General features: G+C 32.8%; 1 protein-coding gene across 2 annotated transcripts in view; it reads left to right on the top strand.

Moving 5' to 3' along the window:
• Positions 1-2,708: 2,708 nt before the first annotated feature.
• The window catches only part of itgav (integrin, alpha V), a 59,190-nt gene continuing 39,458 nt past the window's right edge, over positions 2,709-22,440 (top strand). The window contains exons 1-6 of one of the 2 annotated variants that reach the window (XM_087265839.1): positions 2,709-3,167; positions 5,137-5,273; positions 11,770-11,861; positions 14,380-14,494; positions 14,790-14,851; positions 20,051-20,093. In XM_087265839.1, the coding sequence (XP_087121965.1) occupies positions 3,001-3,167; positions 5,137-5,273; positions 11,770-11,861; positions 14,380-14,494; positions 14,790-14,851; positions 20,051-20,093 (616 nt within the window). In that variant the 5' untranslated portion in view covers positions 2,709-3,000. 2 annotated transcript variants of the gene reach the window in all.

The raw sequence follows: 22,440 nt of genomic DNA, 5'->3' as shown, positions 1-22,440 counted from the left end.
CAGGATGAAAAACTAAATGTTTCTTGAACAATTAATTAAGTATATTGGTATATTAGAATTATTTCAGAAAAAGGATAGTGACACTGAGGACTGGATTAATGATGCTGAAAATGCAGCTTTGGCAGCACGGGAATAGATTTCATATATATATCGAAATAGATAGATTAAGGTTGTTTAAATATTTATTTATAAGCCAAAATTACTGGTTTTATTGTATATTTGATTAAACTATGCCTTTAAATTATTGTTTTATTTTTATTTTTTGCAAAAATTTTAATATACAGACATCACAGTAAACAGAGCTTTTATCAATATTATTTAATTACTCTAACTCTTAAGGCCATTTATATCGAAGTTGATCTTTAGCCACACCATATATTTGTGTTTCGTAACAACTAGTTTTTATGAGGTGGGTTGACCTGGAGGACCAGGACATACACACATACACTGTGGACAATTTAGCTTATATTATTTAATTACTTAATTTAATTATTTAATTAAATACTATTACAGCAACAAACACATATTTAATTTATGTACTTTCCCTAATTTCGTTTTCCTTTAATTATTAGAAAGTCAGAATACCATTGATGGTGAAGAATATTAATTTATATAAGTTTACAAGAGTTTGTCAGTGTGTTTGTTTGGTCCTCTACAAGCAAACAGAATTTTTCTGCCACTCTGCCATGTGTCACATGGTCCCAAAAGCCCCTTTGACCACTCGCATGACCGGTCAGCTCTAAAACAAAAGTGACTTTGTTCTGCAGGGAGTGAGAATGTCGTTTGTGTTCCAATTTGCAACTGGTGCCTTTCATTTCCTCAGGAAATGCAAGTTGTTTACTCATTGATACTGCATAAAGCACTTTCCCTGCCTACATATACAGTATAGTTGAAAATAGGACCATATCTTCACTTTTAAGTCAAGCCAGCCAGACATAAAATTCAGCCAGTGTTTGCTCTTCGTGCAGAATCTATGTAGGATCCCTGGGGGATTTACAAACTGCATTCTTACAGAACTACTTCACTGCCGTTAAAGTCATGAATCACGGACAAGTCCATATATGAATAAAATTCACACAAACACACAAGTCGTTTGTGATTGCCAGTTATCTAGAACAGTTTGATTAAAGTGCGGCTCAAGGACTTTGAGTACAGATAAACAAAAATAAAAAACAGCTGACAGATTTTACAAAAATGTTTTTGTTTTGTCCCCAAGTGTATACGAAAAAAAGAAAAAGAAAATGTAAATATATTAAAATAGCTAATAAATCATTTAGATTTTGTTTCCTATGCTACTGGGATGCAGCTGGAAGGGCATCCACTGCGTAAATCAAATGCTGGAATAGTTGCCGGTTCATTCCGCTGTGGCAATCACTGATCAATAAAGGACTAAGCTTAAGGAAAATAATTAATTAAAATTGTATGAATAAAGATTTAAATACGCTGACAAAAACATTTTAAACATTAATAATATCTAAAATGCCATGGTTGACGCAGTGGCGCAGTAGGTGGTGCTGTCATCTCACAGCAAGAAGGTCGCTGGTTCGAGCCTCAGCTGGGTTAGTTGGCGTTTCTGTGTGAAGTTTGCATGTTCTTCCTGTGTTCGCATGGGTTTCCTCCAATTTCCCTCACAAGTCCGAAGACATGCAGTACAGGTGAATTGGGTAGGCTAAATTTTCTGTAGTGTATAAATGTTTCCCAGAGATGGGTTGCAGCTGGAATGGCCTCCGCTACTTAAAACAGATGCTGGATAAGTTGGTGGTTCATTCCGTTGCGGCAACCCTAGAGTAATAAAGGGACTAAGCTGAAAAGAAAAGAAATGAATGAATGATAAAGTGGGTAGCACAGTCGTCTCAGCAAGAAGGTCACTGGTTCGAGCCTTGGCCGGGTCAGTTGCCATTTCTTTGTGGAGTTTGCATGTTTTCCCCGTGTTGGCGTGGGTTTCCTCTGGGTGTTCCGGTTTCTCCCACAAGTCCAAAGACATGCGGTACATGTGAATTGGGTAAACTAAAAATGTGCGTAGTGTATGTGTGTGAATGAGTGTTTATGGATGTTTCCCAGTGTTGGGTTGCGGCTGGAAGGGCATCCGCTGCGTAAAACATCTGCTGGATTAGTTGTCGGTCCATTCCTCTGTTGCGACCCCAGATTAATAAAGGGACTTAAGCCGAAAAAAAAATAAAAATAAAAGAATGAATTCAATAAAGTACATGTGTAAATAATCTATAAATAAAGTACTTTGTAGATACAATTAAATAATGTAGCCTAACTTAATATAAGCAACATTTTCCTAATGATATTTGTATATCATTCAGACTGTTCATTAACATTATAAATCATTAGACTTTTAAGTTATGTTACAGGCTATTTAGGATTGGGGTCCCTCAAACAAATACATTATAATCATAATTTATTACAATGAAATAAAATCTTTATAAAAAAATCGCAGTACCTGCTGTATGCAGGTAAAACCGTACATTCGTATAGTTTATAACACATGGTGGCGCTATTTCACGAGTTCCACACATACCACAACACTTATTAAAGCTACGAATTCATCTTGCCCGGAGTTACGAATACTGTAAGATATTTTAACATGTTTACTAGTTCACTCTTGCCCATTTAAGTCACACAGGGGACTGCCCGCTAATGAAAGTCTCGGAAGTGTCTCGTGACGTCATGGTGACGTTCCAGTCGGCTGGTTTATTTTCACTTCCTGTACAGTGGGACATCCCGCGGCTCAGTCGAGCTGGTCCACATCAGTCCTGCTGTCCTACTTTATACTTTTACTTCCATTTTTACGGGACGCACTGTAAACGGATGAGCTTTACTCCTGCGGCGCGTCTGTAATAATGTAACGAGCACTTCAGCTGGTCTGTCGCGGTTGCTTGTGTTATTATGGAGTGCGGAATCAGCGGCGATCAGATGTGCTGCTGATTCAGATCATCCACCCACAAACAGCGCGATCTCCATCTACTCTCACACACCACAGAGACTCAAAACATGGGCAAACACTTCGTCCGCTATTGGCTTTGGGCTCTGGTGGCTCTTTTCACCACCAAACGAGCGCCTGCTTTTAATCTTGACATCAGCAAACCCACAGTTTTCTCTGGACCTCCGGGAAGTTACTTTGGATTTTCGGTGGCTTTCTTCAACCCTGATAACAGCCAGTGAGTAGATGAAGCTGTACTTGTGTACTAAGTTAGTGAATTAACGGTCTGGTTTATTTAGCCTAAGTTGTTCGAATATTCTGAAAGAAAGTGATTCGACAAATTTAATAAGGTAAAAAAAAAAGGAAAAAGAAAAACTTTCTATTGTTAGATGAGTACATGGTTTTGTGTTTTTTTTATGTTTCAGCCATAGCATGTTTGTTTGTCATGTATGCTTGTGTTTGTATGTATTAATTTAGTTAAATGTTAAACCTTCCGTTGAAAATGAATATTTTTATCAATTTCTCAGTGAATATGGGCAATATATATTGGTGCATTTGAACAAAACAGATTTATTAAACGTATACATTTATTAAAATAATATTTAAGTTTACAGAAATCTTTATAAATGGAAAGATAATACATTTAAATTCATGCAAAGTATCGCAAATTACAAGCTACAAAATTTCAACATTTTATGTAATTTATTGTTTCTCTTGATTTTTTTTTTTGATTTTTTTAGTTTTAATAACTCTTTTCTAATAACTGATTTATTTTATCTTTGCCATGATGACAGTAAATAATATTTGACTAGATATTTTTCAAGACACTTCTATACAGCTTAAAGTGACATTTAAATGCTTAACTAGGTTAATTAGGTTAACTAGGCAGGATAGTGTAATTAGGCAAGTTGTTGTATTATGATAGTTTGTTCTGTAGACTATCGAAAAATATATATCTTAAGGGGTATATAATTTAAGGGCTAATAGTTTTGACCTTAAAAAATTAAAAACGGCTTTTATTCTAGTCGAAATAAAACAATTAAGACTTTCTCCAGAAGAAAAAAAAAATATTATCAGACATACTGTGAAAATTTTCTTGCTCTGTTAAACATTATTTGGAAATTTAAAAAAAAAGAAAAAAAGATTCAAATGGGAGCTAATAATTCTAAATTTAACTGTATATGAAGTCAGAATTATTAGCCTTTTTTGATTATTATTTTTCTAACCTGCCTAATTAATCCGGTTAATCTTGAAAAATATCTAGTAAATATTATTTACTGTCATCATGGCAAAGATCAAATAAATCCGTTATAAGAGTTGAGTTATTAAAACTATTATGTTTAAAAATGTGTTGAAAAAATCTCTTAGTTAAACAGAAATTGGGTAAAAATATAAACAGGTTGGCTAATAATTTAGGGGGGCTAATAATTCTGACTTCAACTGTAAATTTGTGTATTGTTTGTGTTTTCTAATTTAAAATACTTTTAAATTTACCATGCAAGCAATTACTGCTGATAAATACAAAATTGTTTTAATTAAGTGTAATGTTGTGTTGCCTATATAATTTGCAATCTAAAAATTATAAATAATATTAATATTATTCATAAAATGTATTCTGAAACCTTTAAAATATAACACAATTAAGAAAAATATAAAATAATTAACAGATCAGATTTTTTTCCTATTCCAGGTTTTATATGGGTCAGAGACAAAAGGGGTTTTCAAGCATCATAAAAGTATTATTCTTATTTATTTGTTTGTTTCCTACATTCATTAGAATGTGTTCTGCTCTTATTATGTTCTAGAAAAAACATTGTTGCTGCATTCGTGCAAAGATGCTAATTAATTGTAAATTTAAGCATTTATACTTTGCCGTTATCTTTCAAATGACTATTAGTTTTATTAATTTATAATAATTTAAAATCTAATAAAATGTATTTTGATCCTTTCTTTAGAATTTTAATAAGCACATATCAGAATTAGAATAAATAATTTTTCCATAAATATATCGGTTATGCTAAATGTCAATGGCACATCAGCACACCCATGTTATTTTACAAAATACAGCCACTTGACATTCGTTTAATATGCCTTTGGTGTATGTCACTTTTGTGAAAGTAATGATGGAGACATCAAAATGAAATGAGTCTTTGACCTGTATGGTTTTAGTATATGCATTAAAAACTCGTGTATTTCTTTGATTACAGATTAAACATATTGGTCGGTGCACCAAGGGCAAACACATCTGATCAAACCCCCTCTGCAGTCACAGAGAGGGGGGCTGTCTTCAGCTGTCCCTGGCAAAAAAGCGGCACATGCACACAGATTCAGTTTGACAGCACCGGTAAGATGCAGCCTTTTATTTTCAGACATCACAGTGTAATCCTTGCTCCAATCCGGCTGTTATTTAAAGCTTTTCCTGTATATTGATTCACGTTGCATGCTAGTGAGGTTTATTATAGGACCTTTTGAGTTGCCTGCAGCCTTTTAATGATTTATTGGGTCATGTATCAGCTTTGCTCTAAATATTTTCAATAGGTGGAGGGAAAATAACAGGAGAGGGAGACTGGAATGGTTTCAAGGCTCGTCCAGGATTATGCGATTGTTGTTGCGGAGTGTTTTGATTCAGATGCTTGGCAATGACCTGCGACAGACAAGGGGGGTTTCATTCATAAAGTTAATGCGCTGGCCTACTAACAAGATTGCTTAATCTACACAAACAGTCTTCAGACTTACAGGACTTTGTTCAGCCCTAAATTGCGAAGATGTAAATGTATGCGCTAGTGTTTTTGTGCCAGATCTCATTGGCATTCAGAAGTGGTTATAGTGGACTAGTCTGGCCGGATTTACCCTGCCAGCCAAGCTGGATTGCTTCAAGAGAATCTATCAGACAAACAAAAAGGTCTTCATTTGGATTATCTCAGTGTGTTTGGAGTTCTCACCAACAACTGTCCTTCCGCAATTAAAGGGGTAGTTCACCCAAAAATGATCATTTTGACATTGTTTACTTGCCCTCCACTTGATTTTCTCACCTCACCCACACAACAAAAATGTTTTAATGAGTAATTATTTAATAATTATTTGTGTTTATTTAGTTATATTTAACATCAGGCTAATTCCTATTTGATTTTTGATGAATTGACTTAGGGAAATGAACGCATTTATTAATGCACCTTTTACGTACCAAACCAAATGGCATAAAAAAAATAAATAAATAAATTACAATTTATGTTTAGTAAATAATTTTATTTTATTTATTTATCTGTATGTTTTTCTATCCATACAGATCAAATTAAATTAGACCCAAATGCCAAATTATCTTTTGCAAATATTATTTGTTTGTTTGTTTGTTTTAAAATGCCAAACCAATTAGAATTTGGTTAATGTTTGGGCATTTTATTTGCTTGTTTGTTTATCTGTAATAGGGTTGTCACGATAGCATTAATTCACGTTACGATACTATACCAGCTAAAGTATCATGATACCAAGTAGTATTGAGATACTGTAACTCAAATCTGTGAAATAAAGAAAGTTGTCAGAAATGCTTTATTTTTCTTATAATAGGCCAACTTGATTTGAATTTAGAATTCCCTTATTATTGAAAAAAAGTATTTACACATTGCTTCACCTAAAATGCATTAGTTCTTTTTGTTTATTTTGTAGATATCTGACCAACAAAAAAATCATTAAAATAAAGATACAAATTATACAGAATGAAATTCGTTACAAAAAAAAGCATTTTTCCAATAAAATTAGGATTAATAAAGTGGTCAAAAAAAGTGGTCAAAAGTGTTTTTTTTGTGTTATCAGTATCTTTTTATTTAAGTGATCGTTGTGGTTTGTGTAGCTACTAAATCATATTAACAGGAACAGAAATGAACTGATATAGATGTGCGTTCGAACTGAAGCGTCAGAAAATGTGCAATAGGCTAAAGGTGTGAATTCTACACAGTTTTGCAACCTTAAAAGGTATTCAAAAAAAGACTAATTAAATAAAATGGTCTATTGTTGCACAAACGTGTGAGCATTTTAGCGACTTTCCCACATGCAGCATTATGTATTGTAGATAGATCATTAATGACGATACTTCCGTTTACAAAGTACAGTGGCACCACCAGTATTTTAGAGCCATACTATCGAGATACTTCCACCGGTAAACTGTGCAACCATAATCTGTTATATTAAACCTATTTCATTAATGACAACATTTTAATGGCAAATTAACTTGGGTAAATCAATGAATCGGTATGCTTATTTATATTAAATACCAAACTAACTTGAAGATAAAAGTACTCAATTTACATACGTAATATCTTTTTATTTTCCACTGATTTCTTTTTGTTCCCCCTTGTATTTTTATTTTTATTTTTAATCTGCTCTTAATGCGGTAGTGATTTATAAAATATTTGTAACTTAACCATCACTGTGGCAGGAAAGAAGCTTAAACATTCCTTTGTTGAGTAACTCCCAAAGCATAACTGTGATCCTGACATGTTTTCACAGAGAAGGACGTGCCTTTACAGTAACGTTCTACATGCTGGATGACCTGCTTTATTATTGAGGAGCAAGCCGAGTGTAGATTAGACGATTAAACAGAAATGTCAGGGGCTTGAGGCAGATAACAGTATAGAACCACACTCACGCTGAACTAATACAGCATTCTTACACAACTGTGTTTCAAGTGGGCTCCTGTATACCGCCAACTCCCTTTTGTGTTGCTTCACAGTAATTAAGAGTTTAATTCTAGTAAATCCTGGGTTTTGTTGACCAGCTTGCATGACTGAGTTGACCAGGAGCTACATTTGGAAATTCCCAACTCAGTAGCACAGACAGATGAACAGCTGGGTTTCCTGAGGCTGAGACTGTGGCTTAGATGAACCAAGGCCACTGGGAGGGAGTATCTTCTTGGCTGAGTGTGTATGTGGAGGATCAAGGCAATAGCAAGAAAACGCTCAAGAAAAAAAGTGTAGAGTTAGAATTGAACAAATCAACATTGCAAAATATTTTTGTTCCTTTTGAATCCTAAATCAAGCATAGAACTAAAGAATAAGTTCTTGATTCAAACTTTTTAATTAATGTTGCCAGATCTTGCCAGAAAATGCAGTAAAACAATAACATGCCCATTATAAACCTAAATAATTCCAAATACTTTATTTTGGGATTATTTTTTAAAGTATCAACCTACTGCTGTAAACCTACACTGTAAAAACAATCGATAATTTTGAATCCGTCACCCCAGCTGCCGGAAATAAACCGTAAAATTGCAGATTGTTTTTACAGTTTAGTGCTATAAAAGGATAAGTGAACTTGACAACACTGCAATAGCATGTTTTGTACATCCTTCCTGATATTAAAAGTATGTAACACATGTCGTCTGTGTTTTTAGTTCAAATTACAGAACATAGTAGTAGTAATTTGATGCTTAAATATTTAATTGGTCTTCAATTTCGGCAGTGAATTTTCCATGTACACATTAAACAGTATGTTAGATGATTTACTTCAGTCATCAGGCTTGTGTGTACTAGTTAAATGAAACTAAAATCGTAACACAAAATGGTCACACTAAGTCAACTAAGTGTGCATTTATTTGCAAAGTTTCCTATAGTGAGTTAAATGTCTGTTAAAGGAGCAGCGTCAACAGATATGAATCAGACTGACTACTTATACTCAAATGGACCATCAAAATAAAGTGTTACCCACAAAAATAATTTAAATACAAAAAAAAAAAAAGTTATTTAGCCAAGGAAGTGCTTATGGAATACCTTTATTTTAAATTAAAACTTAAAAAAAAAAAATAATAATAAAAAATCATTAAGACATCATTAATCATACATGATCATTAATCATGTAGACAATATACAATTAAATTAATTAATATAATTTTATAATCAAAATGAAAACACAGTCTAAAAACAAATTCAAACTCCAGAATCATTAGTGATCAGCTCTGGTTCTTGAGAGGTGCAGTCTTGCTTAGTTTAGCTCCAGACAAGCCATAACAAGCTAGTCAAGGTCTGAGTGGGTAGGAAGATACAAGCTGGCGAGTTTTTAACAAGGTTGGATCAAAACCATGTGGAGCTGTGGCTTTTCAGGACCTGAATTTCTCACTATTATCTCAGTTAACAAAAAGATTAAACGTGTATATTTAAAATGTTTCCATAAATAAATTCACACACATTTCGCTCAAAATTAGCACAGAAAAATGTCAGAATTGCAGTGTAGACTTTGGGACTGAAGTATTATTATTTTCACAGAATTCTGCTTGCTTATACATATGCATATTTTTATTACAGCTTAAAATGACATGTGGTTGAGGAAAACATATACAGGTTTATTCAGAACATTGTTAAGTGTTTCCAAACATATTTTAGTTCCCCTCTATGCAACACTTTATTTAAAGAACACTCCACTTTTTTTAGCAAATGAGCTCATTTTGCAAGACCCCTAGAGTCAGGCAGTTAAGTTTTGACATTTTTAATCCATAAGACGATCTTCTGATCTGGCAGAAATATAGTTAGGAAATATTATGGCCCATTTCCACTGAGTGGTACAGTGTGGTACGGGTCACCTATTTCAGGCTTGTGTTTCCACTGCTAAAAGGGTACCAATGGTGCTCTTTTGGTGGGAGTGGTATGACAAAAAATTTCAGTCAACGTCATTTTCACTCGAGAAAATGTCTACAGTACAGCTGTACGGGTCGTTCACATTTCATATGAGAAGCACTGCTCACAAAACAGTTGCTTCATACACATAAATACTTCTGTATAAATGTTTATTACTAACCTTTCTATGAACAGGATTTGAATATACCTGCAGATCAATGACAGTGCGAAATAGCCTACTGTAACGTCTGCAATTATAAAAAATAAATAAATAAATGCAACATACATGAACACATACAGACTCTTACAGTCTCCGATATATTACCAATTACAGAAAAACTACACACAGCATACATTTAGTCCTTATTTAGGTTTAAAAACAACACAAAATTTAGCCCACAGTGAGTGCAAACCTCTCATCTGTGTCTTTAATCTTCAGCAGCACGTGTAACCTCTTGTTAGAAAGTAGTTCTGTCATTCCGAGTTCATAATAGTCCAAAAGGTGACAATAATAGTTAAAAATGGCAGTTTGTTCATCTATTATGTTGCATTGCTGGGGACTATTTTCAGGCTCTGGCTAACATCATTGCGCCTGCTGCAACCGTGGTACGGCAACAAAGTTCCTTTATTATTACATCGGATTGAAACTCCTACTAGCCTTATCAGCCTAGAAAATAGAAACTTCCTTTTCCAGTGGTCTTGGTACACGATGTGGCAGCAGAAGTGTCAAGCTTTAGATAGAAAATTGTCAACTTTTATTTATTAAATTGTTTTTTGGTCGAGATGCTAATGGTCTCATACGATTCAATGATTTAAAGGGCACATAGTTTACCACTTTTTTATGATTTAATATTCATTTTATGGTTATTCTGAGTGTGCCAGTTTAGGTTCAGTTCAACACACAGTTCAGATGTTTTTATTATAATGTGTTAAAAAGTGTCATGTTGGGGGCGTTTACACAGTTTACTGTTTTAGGGGCGTGTTGCTTCACAGTTTCGGCTTCCCATCCAACGTAACAAGGGGGCGGAGCCAAGAGCTCCCACGCTTTGTGTTTGCAACAGACAGGCTGACAGACAGAGAGAGAAGCTAAGCTAAGCTAAGCTAGGATGAGCATTCAGCCATACATGTTCGACCCAGACACAGACCAAGCAGAGAGTACAAAATCATTTGTGTCTTTGTATGGTCACGGTGTACAAGTGCTGAGCTTGTACAACGAGACTAATAATCACACACACTGAATTAACTTTGACTGAGGCACCGAATGCGCCACGACACGGCACACCAGACACTCAGTGACGCGGCAGAAACATGAAGTGAACAGAAACACTGAAAATGGTGGATGTGCAACAAGAAACTGAGGATATGATCGTGACACGAGGCTGTCAATCAATATTGGTGGGTGGGGGGCACTCTCCTACATAAAGTTGCGGTCGGTCTGAAAACCGCTCCAATTGGTCCACCATTTTTATGTTGTTAAATAATAAAAAAAAAAGAACTGTGTGTGTTTATATCACCCCAATATGACGGTCTATACACTATACCTGTTTGTCCAAACAACTTGAAAAGTAGATTTTTCACCATAGGTGCCCTTTAAACTGAACTTCTACTCTGAAAACTGGACCAAAAAAGTTTCAGTTTACTAGAACGTCTATATTAAGCTGCTTTGACACATTCTACAAAAGCGCTTTAGAAATAAAGATGAATTGAATTGAATAACAGTTGGGGTGTTGTAAAATGAGAGCCTATTTTCAAAAAACATGAAGTGTTCCTTTTAAATTGAAATTCAGTATTGTCATATTCACTTTGGGCCTATAACTATAACTTTTATTAATGTCTCTGCAAGGTTTCAAGTTCATTGTGCTTGTTAACAGCAGGAAAGATTATATGTTTGATTCTAGCTTACCATGAATAGATTCAGCTGTCAGTTTTCATGACCTTGGATTGAACTCTGCATGGTTGGTTCTTGTGATGTGCTGCAATCTCCCATCCTCTTCATATCAGCTCATCTTTTTGTTCTTTTTGATCAAACTCTGATGCTTGTGTCAAGTCAGAGCTTTTGAAATCTGCTTTAATTAGAGGCACACTCTTTGGATGTGGTTTTTAATGAGTGGAAGAGCAGTGTAGTACACTAGAAAGAATACAATGACAGGTTGATGAATCAGTATTTGCTGACAAACTTATATTTCTGTCTGCTTCAGTTCCCTGTTCTCACTTCCTCTTGTTTTTTCCCCGTCACAGATGACAGAAAGCATTCCAATGGACAGCAAATGGAGTTTAAGTCAAATCAATGGTTTGGTGCCACTGTGCGTTCCTCTGGGGACCAAATTCTGGTGAGTCTGCATGTATAGGGTGGAAAAAAAAGAAATGCAACCTGAATAAAAACATCTGCAATATTGACACTTCTTTATATTGGGGAAAGTATATATATTTTTATTAAGACATTTTCTATATATCCTAATAAAATCAAACATGGCTTTATATTTTCCAGTAAGTACACGCACATATATACTATACATACACTGTAAAAATACCCATTTTATAGTAGTATTTCTGTATGCCGTCTGCATTTTGTGATTTGCGAGTGTTTTCTGTTTTTGTAAAGTTATGAATTGCATTATGGGACCTTGATCTCTGCTCTATTTCAACTCTGCAGACTTTAATTGACATTTTAGTATTTGAAATACAATATTGTATAAGAAATTGTAATATAAATAGATACATCTGTAAAATAATAGTAAAAGGAACTGGGTGCTTATTACCTGGTTTTTGTAGCAAAATTCACCAATATACACAATATATCGCTTTGTACTATTAAAAATGTCAATAAAAGTCACTTTTTCAAATTAAAAGTTGTTGAAGGAAAGATCAAGATCCAATAATGGAATTCAAAGCATAAAAAAAGAAAAACAAGAATAACTGCTAATTTATGGATATTTTGTTTTAAAGTTCATATTTTAACTACCTACAGTTGAGTCAGAATTATTAGCTCGTTGTTGAATGAAAAAAAAAAAAATCCTAAATGATGTTTAACAGCATGGAAATTTTCACAGTATGTCTGATAATATTTTTTCTTTTGGAGAAAGTCTTATTTGTTTCATTTTGGCTAGAATTTAAAAAAAAAAAAAAAAAAAAAAATATATATATATATATATATATATATATATATATATATATATATATATATATATATATATATATATATATATATATTTATTTATTTTATTTTAAATTTTTTTTTTAAAAGCCATTTTAAGGTCAATATTATTAATATTTTTTCTTTTGGAGAAAGTCTTATTTGTTTCATTTTGGCTAGAATAAAAAATAAATATATATATATATATATATATATATATATATATATATATATATATATATATATATATATATATATATATATATATATATATTTTTTTTTTTTAATTTTATTATTATTTTTTTTTTCAAAAGCCATTTTAAGGTCAATATTATTAGCCCGTTTAAGCTATATATATTTTTTCGATAGTCAACAGAACAAACCAGATATTAGAAATGAGTTAGTAAAAATATTATGTTTAGAAATGTGTTTAAAAAAAAAAAAAAAAACATTCTTTCTGTTAAACAGAAATCGGGGGGGGGGAAAAAGCAGGGGGGCTAATAATTCTGACTTACACTGTATATATTGGTTTGCTTGCTTTTATGCAGCTGTTATAAGTTAATGGCTATAAATGTCTAAATTAATTACTTGCTGCTGTATAGTTTCTAGTTCTTTTCAGCTTTTTGTTTTTTTAATTTCTGTATGGAAAAAGTTCAAATTGGCAATAGTTAAATTGTGATTTGACATCGTTCAGCGAAGACAAAAAATTCTCTCCTCTACTATATTTCAATTAAAATGTATAAATGAATAAGTGATCATATTAGATTTGGGATGTCTTAAAGCCTTAAATTCACTGAAATATTGTGTTTTAGGTCTTTAATAATTTCAAACTGCTTAACATGTAACACTAGTCCATTCTCATTATATATATATATATATATATATATATATATATATATATATATATATATATATATATATATATATATATATATATATATATATATATATATATATTTTTTTTTTTTAACTCCATGGTGTAGTAGTTGTTTAACTAGTTCTTCAATTGTCAAAATATAATTTGCTGTATTGTTACTACAAATGAGACCAACATTGTGATATAGGTCTTAAATTTCATTCATAATTGACTAAAAAAGGTCTTAAGCCTTTAACTGCACCACCAAGAAAAATATTATTGAATTACATAGTTTTAACACATACTATAATTTCTAAATTATCCACCTGTACCTAAATGGGTTGTATGTCAGTTTATGGTGAAAATCTCAAAATTAATATATACCATAAAAAATCTGAGAATATAAGGTGTAAGGCCAAGTTATTCAAAAAAACGCAATCAAAATGAAATAATGTTTAATACTAATTCATCTTTAATTTTTGAAGTAAGCCATAAAATATTTCAAATTCTCATTTAACATGTTTTCTTTCCAAAATCAAGTGTTGTAGTGCAACAGGATTATGTTTGTTTGATTGTTTTTGTAAACCAGAAATGCTGTGTAATGTAAACCATTCTTTAAAAGCCTTTTACACTCATTATTTAAAACAGTTGAAATATGGCCAACCATTTGGTAGAGCAGGCAGTTAAAGGGTTAAAAAGTCTTAAATTTGATTTGGTGAAATCCACAGAAAAATTGCTGATAAAATATATGAGCAATGGGTATGAAATGATGCTTAACAAAAGCTGATTTACAGAAAGAACATGATTAAAATCCCCATACAGATCTGCACATTGTCTTTTTGTCTCTCTCTTTTTTAAGGCGTGTGCACCTCTCTACCAGTGGAGCACATATGGATTTTCAGAAAGAGAGCCTGTCGGGACATGTTACCTGAAGAAAGGCAATAACATTGTGGAATATTCACCCTGCCGCTCTAGTATGTACTTGATCACACCTCAGGCATGTCCTTATTGGGTCATGTCTAATAACCTTCCTCAGAAATGCCTTAAGTGAGATTTGTGGTATAACACGCGCATGTTTTAAAGGCATGTTCGAGCTTCTAAATTTTTCCTCAGTCGTTGTGGCAGTAAGCTGTCATATAGCTAAGACTCTTCCCCTTGTTTAAAATTTGCCTTAAAGTTTCCTACCTTTTTTAAAGTTGAGACTTCCTTAAAACTATTTCTATTTCGGTTGTAGATTTATGAATAACTCACTTTTTTTATTTCCTTCAGAGTCAAACTCACCTGAGGGGCAAGGATTCTGTCAAGCAGGCTTCAGTGCTGACTTTGTAAAGGTATTTTTTTTTAATCAAGGACAAACTTTTTTTTTGGATGTTTATTAATTTGTTTCTGTTATCATATTTTCTGGAAAATATGTCACACGGCACTATATGTTTTACAAAAAAAAAAAAAAAACTAAACAAAAAGCAGGTGTCACCATTTATAATTTATTTCAGAATAGTATAACATATTGTACCAGCAGTGATTTAAAAAAAAAAAAAACTTTTATTTTTATATATATATATATATATATATATATATATATATATATATATATATATATATATATATATATATATATATATATATATATATATATATATTATTATTATTTTACATTTTAATTCCCTCTGCTTCATATACAAATACTTACGGATTTTAAAACAGAAAAAGAAATTAAAATTTAGGAAAGTAAAGAAAACAGAAATTGTAGTCGTGTTTAGGGCTGCACGGTATTGTAAAAATCTGATATTGTGATATTTTATTTTTCTGTAATAAATATTGCAGTATAAAAACAGGAGATAGTTTGAATAGCATTTGATGGCTTTCTTGGGGGTCCAACAGTATCCAGGCACAGAAATTAAATAATCGGTGTGCAGAAAAAGTATTTCTTACGTCATTTGTCTTGTCTCTAGTCCAAATATCAAAATGTTTTTTAGAGCAAATAAAAATATTGTTTTGTTTTCACCGTCAGAAGTAAGTCAAAATTAAGAGGTTTTCCTTAAAACAAGCTAAATTATCTGCCAGTGGGCTAAGTAATAAACAATCTTGTTTTTGCTTTGAAGTGTAGATATTTGGACTAGAAACAAGACTAAAATAATAAGAAAACATTTTTTTACAAATCAAATAAATTCTATATAAATACAGTGATTAAATACAATTCTGTAGCCCCTGATCAACTATAATTCAGACTCAACATTGCATATATTTGTGATGTGACTATTGCGGATGCGCACATTGTGATATCAATGCTAAAACGACATATTGTGCAGTCCTAGTGGTGTTTGTTGTAAATGGGTATTATTATAATGTATAAAAATATAAATTAATATATTTAAAATCCATAAAATGTATATTAATGCTTTCTTATAATTAATGACATTATATCAATCACTTTGGATTATAAGTTGCATACTTGGTCTGTACAATATTGGAAAAATCTGTTATTGCGATATTTTCTTTTTCGGCAGTATATATTGCGATGCGAATACAGTTTCACCAGATGGTTTGAATCGAATTAAAGTCTTTTTGGAGAGTCTAATTAGGGCTGTCACGATATGCATTTGTTTTTGTTGTTCGATATATTGCACCAAAATATATTGCGATAAATAATATTATTGTCATTTTTATCATGATGCAAGTACACTCTTCCAAAAACACATCGTATTTTATTCTCAAGAATATTTAATTATTTATTGCATTAATTTAAAACCCATGTCCTAAACAAATAAATAATAATAAATGTGAACAAAAAAGTGCAAGGTAAAAAGTAACAGAGGCTACGATATCTGCTAGCAGATCTGTTTTTAGCTGTCAGACACCCTCATGAAAATACACTAAAGTCATTTATAGTAAATGCTGTAGTATTTTTTTTGACCATACTGACAGACACCTCCAGTAGAGATAGAGATGTTGCTCAATCAGCTACAATGTTGCTAGAAATGGTTTTATGTGCAATCTATATTGCATTGACAAAAATGATTGAGGTCATGTCCGTGTGTTCTGTGATAAGTCAATATACTGAACTGATTATTGTGACAGGCCAAAGTCAAATAGTATTCAGGTACAGAAATTGAGTAATCACAATGCAAAAAAACAAAAAAAACAATGCTTAAGTATTTATTATTTTTTATGATTTATTTATACATACATTTTTAAATAAAGTTAAAAATATTTGGTTTTTACTTTCAGAAGTAATAGTTCAAAATTAAGTTACACATTGAACAAGTAAAACAATCTTGGTTAAGTAAAGAGCAATTTCAGCATTATGGACGTGACATTTGCAGCAAAAATTCAACACATAAATTCACAAAGAAAGTATATGTTAACATTATATTAAAACGTCTGTTTATATTTTCTAAAACAACTAGTGACGTAGTTGTGGGAGCAGAAAAAATATCGATCTGTAAACTTTTTTTTTTTACTGTTTTAAATAAGTAAAATAAACAAGCGTTATGGACGTGCCAAAAAAAGTCTGCGAGTTTACAGTATCCAACATACTCTGTAGAAATTCTGTGAGTTAAACTGCACAACAAGAAATAATGCCATTCAAAAGGATAAGAGTTGGCTCTCTATAGAACAAAAATAACAGATTTTATTTATTTTTTTATACATTTTTGCATTTAAGAGCTTTGTTATGACACTTGTGTGACTTTAGTAAATCAAAAGTAATTGTTTGAAAACATTTTTTTGTCAATAAGTTTTATTGATGACAGATTCATAATAATAAATAAAGACCCCACCCACATAACAAGCCAACTTGTTTACAAAAGCCTGTTTGAACAACAAAGTATGATGACGAAGAATATTAAAACATTACAGAAATGATGCATTATTCCATAAGGTTTTTGACAGGTAACAGATAAAAGGATTCCAAATTTTGTCAAGTTGTCTTTTCAGTTAGTATCTAATTCACTCAAAATGTAACAATAATTTCCCCAAGCCACAGTTTACATGTAGGGGATTTCTTTTTCCCCAAAACAGTAGCAGTAGCTTTGTAACAGTAGTTAAACAGTATGCGAGCAATCAAAGACAATAGAATACACAAGACACGTCACTCGTATCTTTTTGAATGGGGAAAGGTGGAACTCTCAATATAGTGAATAAAGCCCTGCCTAATAGTACTGGAGCCAATCATCGATCGCTATATGGTTAAAAAGAGCCCGCCTTCTAGTACATGAGCCAATCATCGATCGTCATAGACTGATGAAACCCTTGGGGGAGGGGCTCAGACTAAACGTGAGTTTCTGCAGATTTTGTGTGATTTGGGCGTTTAGAAATAAAACTAAAGAAACAGTGGTTGTTCAATTTTATTGGGGATTCCTAATATGATAATAATACTAATAATTCCTAATAATACTGCGTTTCAAAGATGGCCACCGAGTAAAATGACTTGCGAGATGAATTGGAGATATTTATGTTGTGTATTTTATAACAAATGCGTTTGTTCCGAGAATCCCAGAATTAAAAGCATTGGGTCTGGTCGTAGTTGCAACTTCAACATCTCGGAAAGCGCTTCAAAAATTCCATTACAATAATTCTGTTTCTTAGAACAAAAAATAAAACTGCAAGGTACTGCATCTGATGAATTACATTTGTCGCAAAGTGGTGAAATACATTTTTGAGTATTTTTACAGGACTGTAGTATACAAGACTACACAAACTTATAAAGGGTTTTGCTATTTTGGTTGAAAACTTTTTTATTCATGGCAGTGTTAAAGAGCCATGACACCCCCCACATTCGGTTAAAGTCTACTTCAGAATTTTTTCAAAAGATGCATGATTAATGGCCAGCAGGGGAGAAGGGGAGCAAACAACTGTTGTTGTCAGTTAGCTCACAAAATGAGACACAAACTTTATATTATGTTTATAGTTCACAAAGTTAAAATGCAAAGAAATAAACATTAATTTAATGCCCTGCTACATTTATAATTCGTAATTTCGTAAACACATAACCACAATTTATATAATTATAAAGATAAGTGTGTTCATGTAAACACTATAAATGAGGATTCTCCCTCAATCCCGGGTCTAAATTATAGATCTGAATGCAGACTCAGTGCAGCAGGTCTCCTGACCTGCCTATTTTACCCATTAGCCCTGCTGTTAATATAGAGGATTTAGGTAATGTCTGAATGTGAACGAACTCCTGATAAAAGTCAACGTCCGCCATTCTTTGATTCTTGCACTGCTCTCCCGACAAAAATGCTTGCAGCACACACACAGCTTTGCTGTATGATCGGCCCTGACAAGATTGCGGGGAAAAACATGCAACAAACCTCGTGGATCATGGAAACAAACACATACAAGCCTTCATGAACGGCTACTGCGTGCCGTGGGTCCGTGTCTCACAACTTGCTTAAAACTGGCAGGTCTGCCTTGCCTTCGGAAAGCACGTGCTCTCATGAATAATGAAGCAGCCGGCTCTTCTCATAGGATAAGAAAACTCCGTTATGAATAATAATGAGAAACCGACGCGTCATCATTGCACTTGTAGTACTGCGCTACGTCGCCGATTTTGATCCCGCCCCAAAAATCATTTTAAACCCGGAAGCTGAAATTAGCTGACAAAAGCTCAAAATTATCCAGGTTTCCCCACAATTAAAGCTGACAGGTGCTAACATTGTCTTAACTGATGCTCAACACACACACATCTGTTAATATAAAAAAATAAAAGTTCTCCAGGGTGTCCTGAACCTTTAACATTTAAATGGAATAGCTCTAAAATAATCTTGCTTTCATTTTAAAACTTAGATTTTTTAGACAAGAAACAAGACAAAAATTCTTAGATATAATTTAGACTCAACATGGCATATTCTGCGATGTGATTATAGCGAATGCGAACATTGCAATTTTGATACTAAACCTATGTTTGAGAAAACCGATTGCAACAAACCATTTAAGTTCAAAAACTAATCCTAATAAGTACTGTGAACTTAATCCATTTGAGTAAACAAAGCAATTTGAAAACAATAAATGAAGAAAACTCAAACCAACTAAGTACTGAAAAATCCAATAAGTTAAGGCCACTCAAACCTTTTGAGGAAACCGATTGATACAAACCATTAAAGTAAAAAAAAAATGCTGATGAGTACTGTGAACTTAATTCATTTCAATTTAAGTAATGAGTTATTTAATTAACTCATTACCTTCAACACTGACTTCAAAACTCTTTTCAAATGAGTTGAATTAACTTTCAGTCAATTTTGAGTTAACTACACTCACTTCCTTTGATAAAGCTGACTGTTGGGTTTTACAGTGTGTTGCATACTTTTTAAGAAGCTAAAAAAAGATGACAGAAAATACAGTCCTTTTCATATTACCCTCATCGCATTAGGATTGTTGCCTGTTTTTCATTACCTTCCTTTAAATATAAATCCAATTCACATTAAGTGCCACCATAAATGTGGTTCTATGATTTTAAACTCAACCACTTATCAGCCACTACTGTCCAAACTTGTACCAAAATATGTTTTTTATGTCTCCTCTAGAAGAATCGGGTTGTTATTGGAGGACCAGGAAGCTTTTATTGGCAAGGTAAACAGTTTTCATTTTATTATCCCTCCGTGAATTTGACACTGAACGGCATAATAGGGAAAAAAGAGAAACCAGCAATGTGCTCTGTCAGGAGTTTTTGTGACTCACAGAATGTCTGTTGTGTCTTGCTTACAGGGCAAGCGCAGAAATAGCTTAAACACAAAACAGGCCAGTGAATGTTTGCACAACATCAGCGGTACTTGTTTAAATTCTCAAATGTGTCCCGCCTGTCAGTAAATAATGCAGAATCATATGCTGTGTCTCGCAGTGGAGATGAGTCTGCGGTTTCATTCAAATTTGTTGCTCTGTGTGATGTTCAAATGCTTGTTTACTGAGTCGTTGTTATGATCTCATTGGGTGGGGTTACGTTAGGATTTATGCCCAGAAAAGGCATTTAATCTCAAACACATCATTAATTTCATGACCTTTTTTTAAACCATTTTTTTTTCTCATAAAATAGTTTTTTTCTGCTGAGTGTCTTTTTTTCCGAGCGGTATGATAATTATACACCCTACTGAGGGGAAAATGCTTTCAGAAATGTGAATGTAATGGTGTGATTTGATAGCAACTTTGTTTAGACGTTAAGTTAGCCTTCAATTTGGTGTTTTTACATTAGGAATTATTACAATTTTCATTTTTTTGCAATATGGAGATTGTTTTAAAAAAATTAACAAGACAGACATTATCAATATTGCATGGAATGAATTGCCTGAAGGAACTAATTTACTGAAAAAAAAAAGTGAAAGACCATTTGAGGAACATGTATTCAGCAATTGCATCAGCTTTTTCTGTTGCAAGGTTTTTGAAAAAAAAACGTGAAGGTTTTTGTTACGCATGTATGTGTTTGCTGTTTTCCAACAAAAAAAAGGTGCTATTTAAACAACTTTTATGCTTGTAAAATATACAGTTGAACCAGAAGTTTATATACACTCTAAAAAAAGAACACAAACATTTTTTAATGTCTGATTTTAAAACATACTAAACGTTTACTATTTTAGATCTGTTAGGATTACCTAAATATTTTACATTTGCCATGCCAGAATAATGAGAATTTTTATTTTTGAGAATTTTTTGTTAATTTCTAGACAGTCAAAAGTTTACATACATTTCCTTGGTATTTTTTTTTAGCTTTGCTTTTAGCTGTAGAACTTTGGTCAGATGTTTCGGGTATCCTTTCACAAGCTTCTCTCAATAGTTTGAAGGAATTTTGTCCCATTCCTAATGACAGAATTGGTGTAACTAAGTCAGATTTGTAGGCTGTCTGGCTTGCACAAGCTTTTTCAACTCTGCCCACAAAGTTTCTATAGGATTGAGTTCAGGGCTTTGTGATGGCCACTCCAAAACATTCACTCTGTTGTCTGTAAAGCACATTTTGACAATTTTGGCAGTATGCTTAGGGTCATGGTCTGTTTAGGAGACCCATTTGTGGCCAAGTTTTAATTTCCTGGCTGATGTCTTAAGATGTTGCTTCAGTATTTCTACATAATGTTCTCTCCTCATGATGCCGTTTATGCTATGAAGTGGACCAGTCCCTCCTGCAGCAAAACACCCCCACAACATGATGCTGCCGCCCCTATGCTTCACAGTTGGGTTGGTGTTCCTAGGCTTGTAAGCTTTTCCCTTTGTCCTCCAAATGTAACACTGGTCATTATGGCCAAACAGTTCAATCTTAGTTCCAACAGACCACAGGACATGTCTGCAAAAATATTATTTTTCCCACTGTAATTCAGCAAACTGTAATCTGGCTTTTTATTTATTTATTTATTTTTATTCTGGCTTGTTGATTTTCCCATGTTGTCACACAAGGAAGCAGTGGGTTTGATGTTTTTCTTAAATAATATTCTACAGTTGTGCCAAATTAACTCAAATGTTGTCAATTAGCCAATCAGAAACTTCCAAAACCTTGACACCATCATCTGAGCTTTTTCAGAGGCATAATAATCTTATTGTATGTTATATGTTATAACAATTTCACTGAAAATATCTCTCTCATTATTCTGCTATTAAGCATAACAGAAACAAATTTAATAATCCTAACCTTCCTTAAAGAGAAAAGTTTAGTCACATTAACATCATTGACTCTTTTTTTTTCTTTTCTTTTTTTTTAATGGTTATGTGCTTTTTTTATACAGTGTATGTACACTTCTGGTTTTAACTGTACACTTGGTAACATTTTGAAGTACATTTTTAAATGACATTTTTTAAATGAAAGTCTACAAGGATTAGAGACCATAAAAAGATAACACAATTGATTAAATAGATTACTTTAAATAGTATGGAATATGTTTTAATTTGTCTAAATATTGCCAGTGTTCTGCCACTGCAATAATGCTTTTCATTTGAAAAC

The sequence above is a fragment of the Danio rerio genome, chromosome 9 (genome assembly GCF_052040795.2).
Source record: "Danio rerio strain M-AB ecotype USA chromosome 9, GRCz13ab, whole genome shotgun sequence".
Taxonomy (NCBI): Eukaryota; Metazoa; Chordata; class Actinopteri; order Cypriniformes; family Danionidae; genus Danio; species Danio rerio.
Note: the sequence above shows the minus strand (reverse complement) of the source record. Positions and strands in the feature narration are given on the sequence as shown.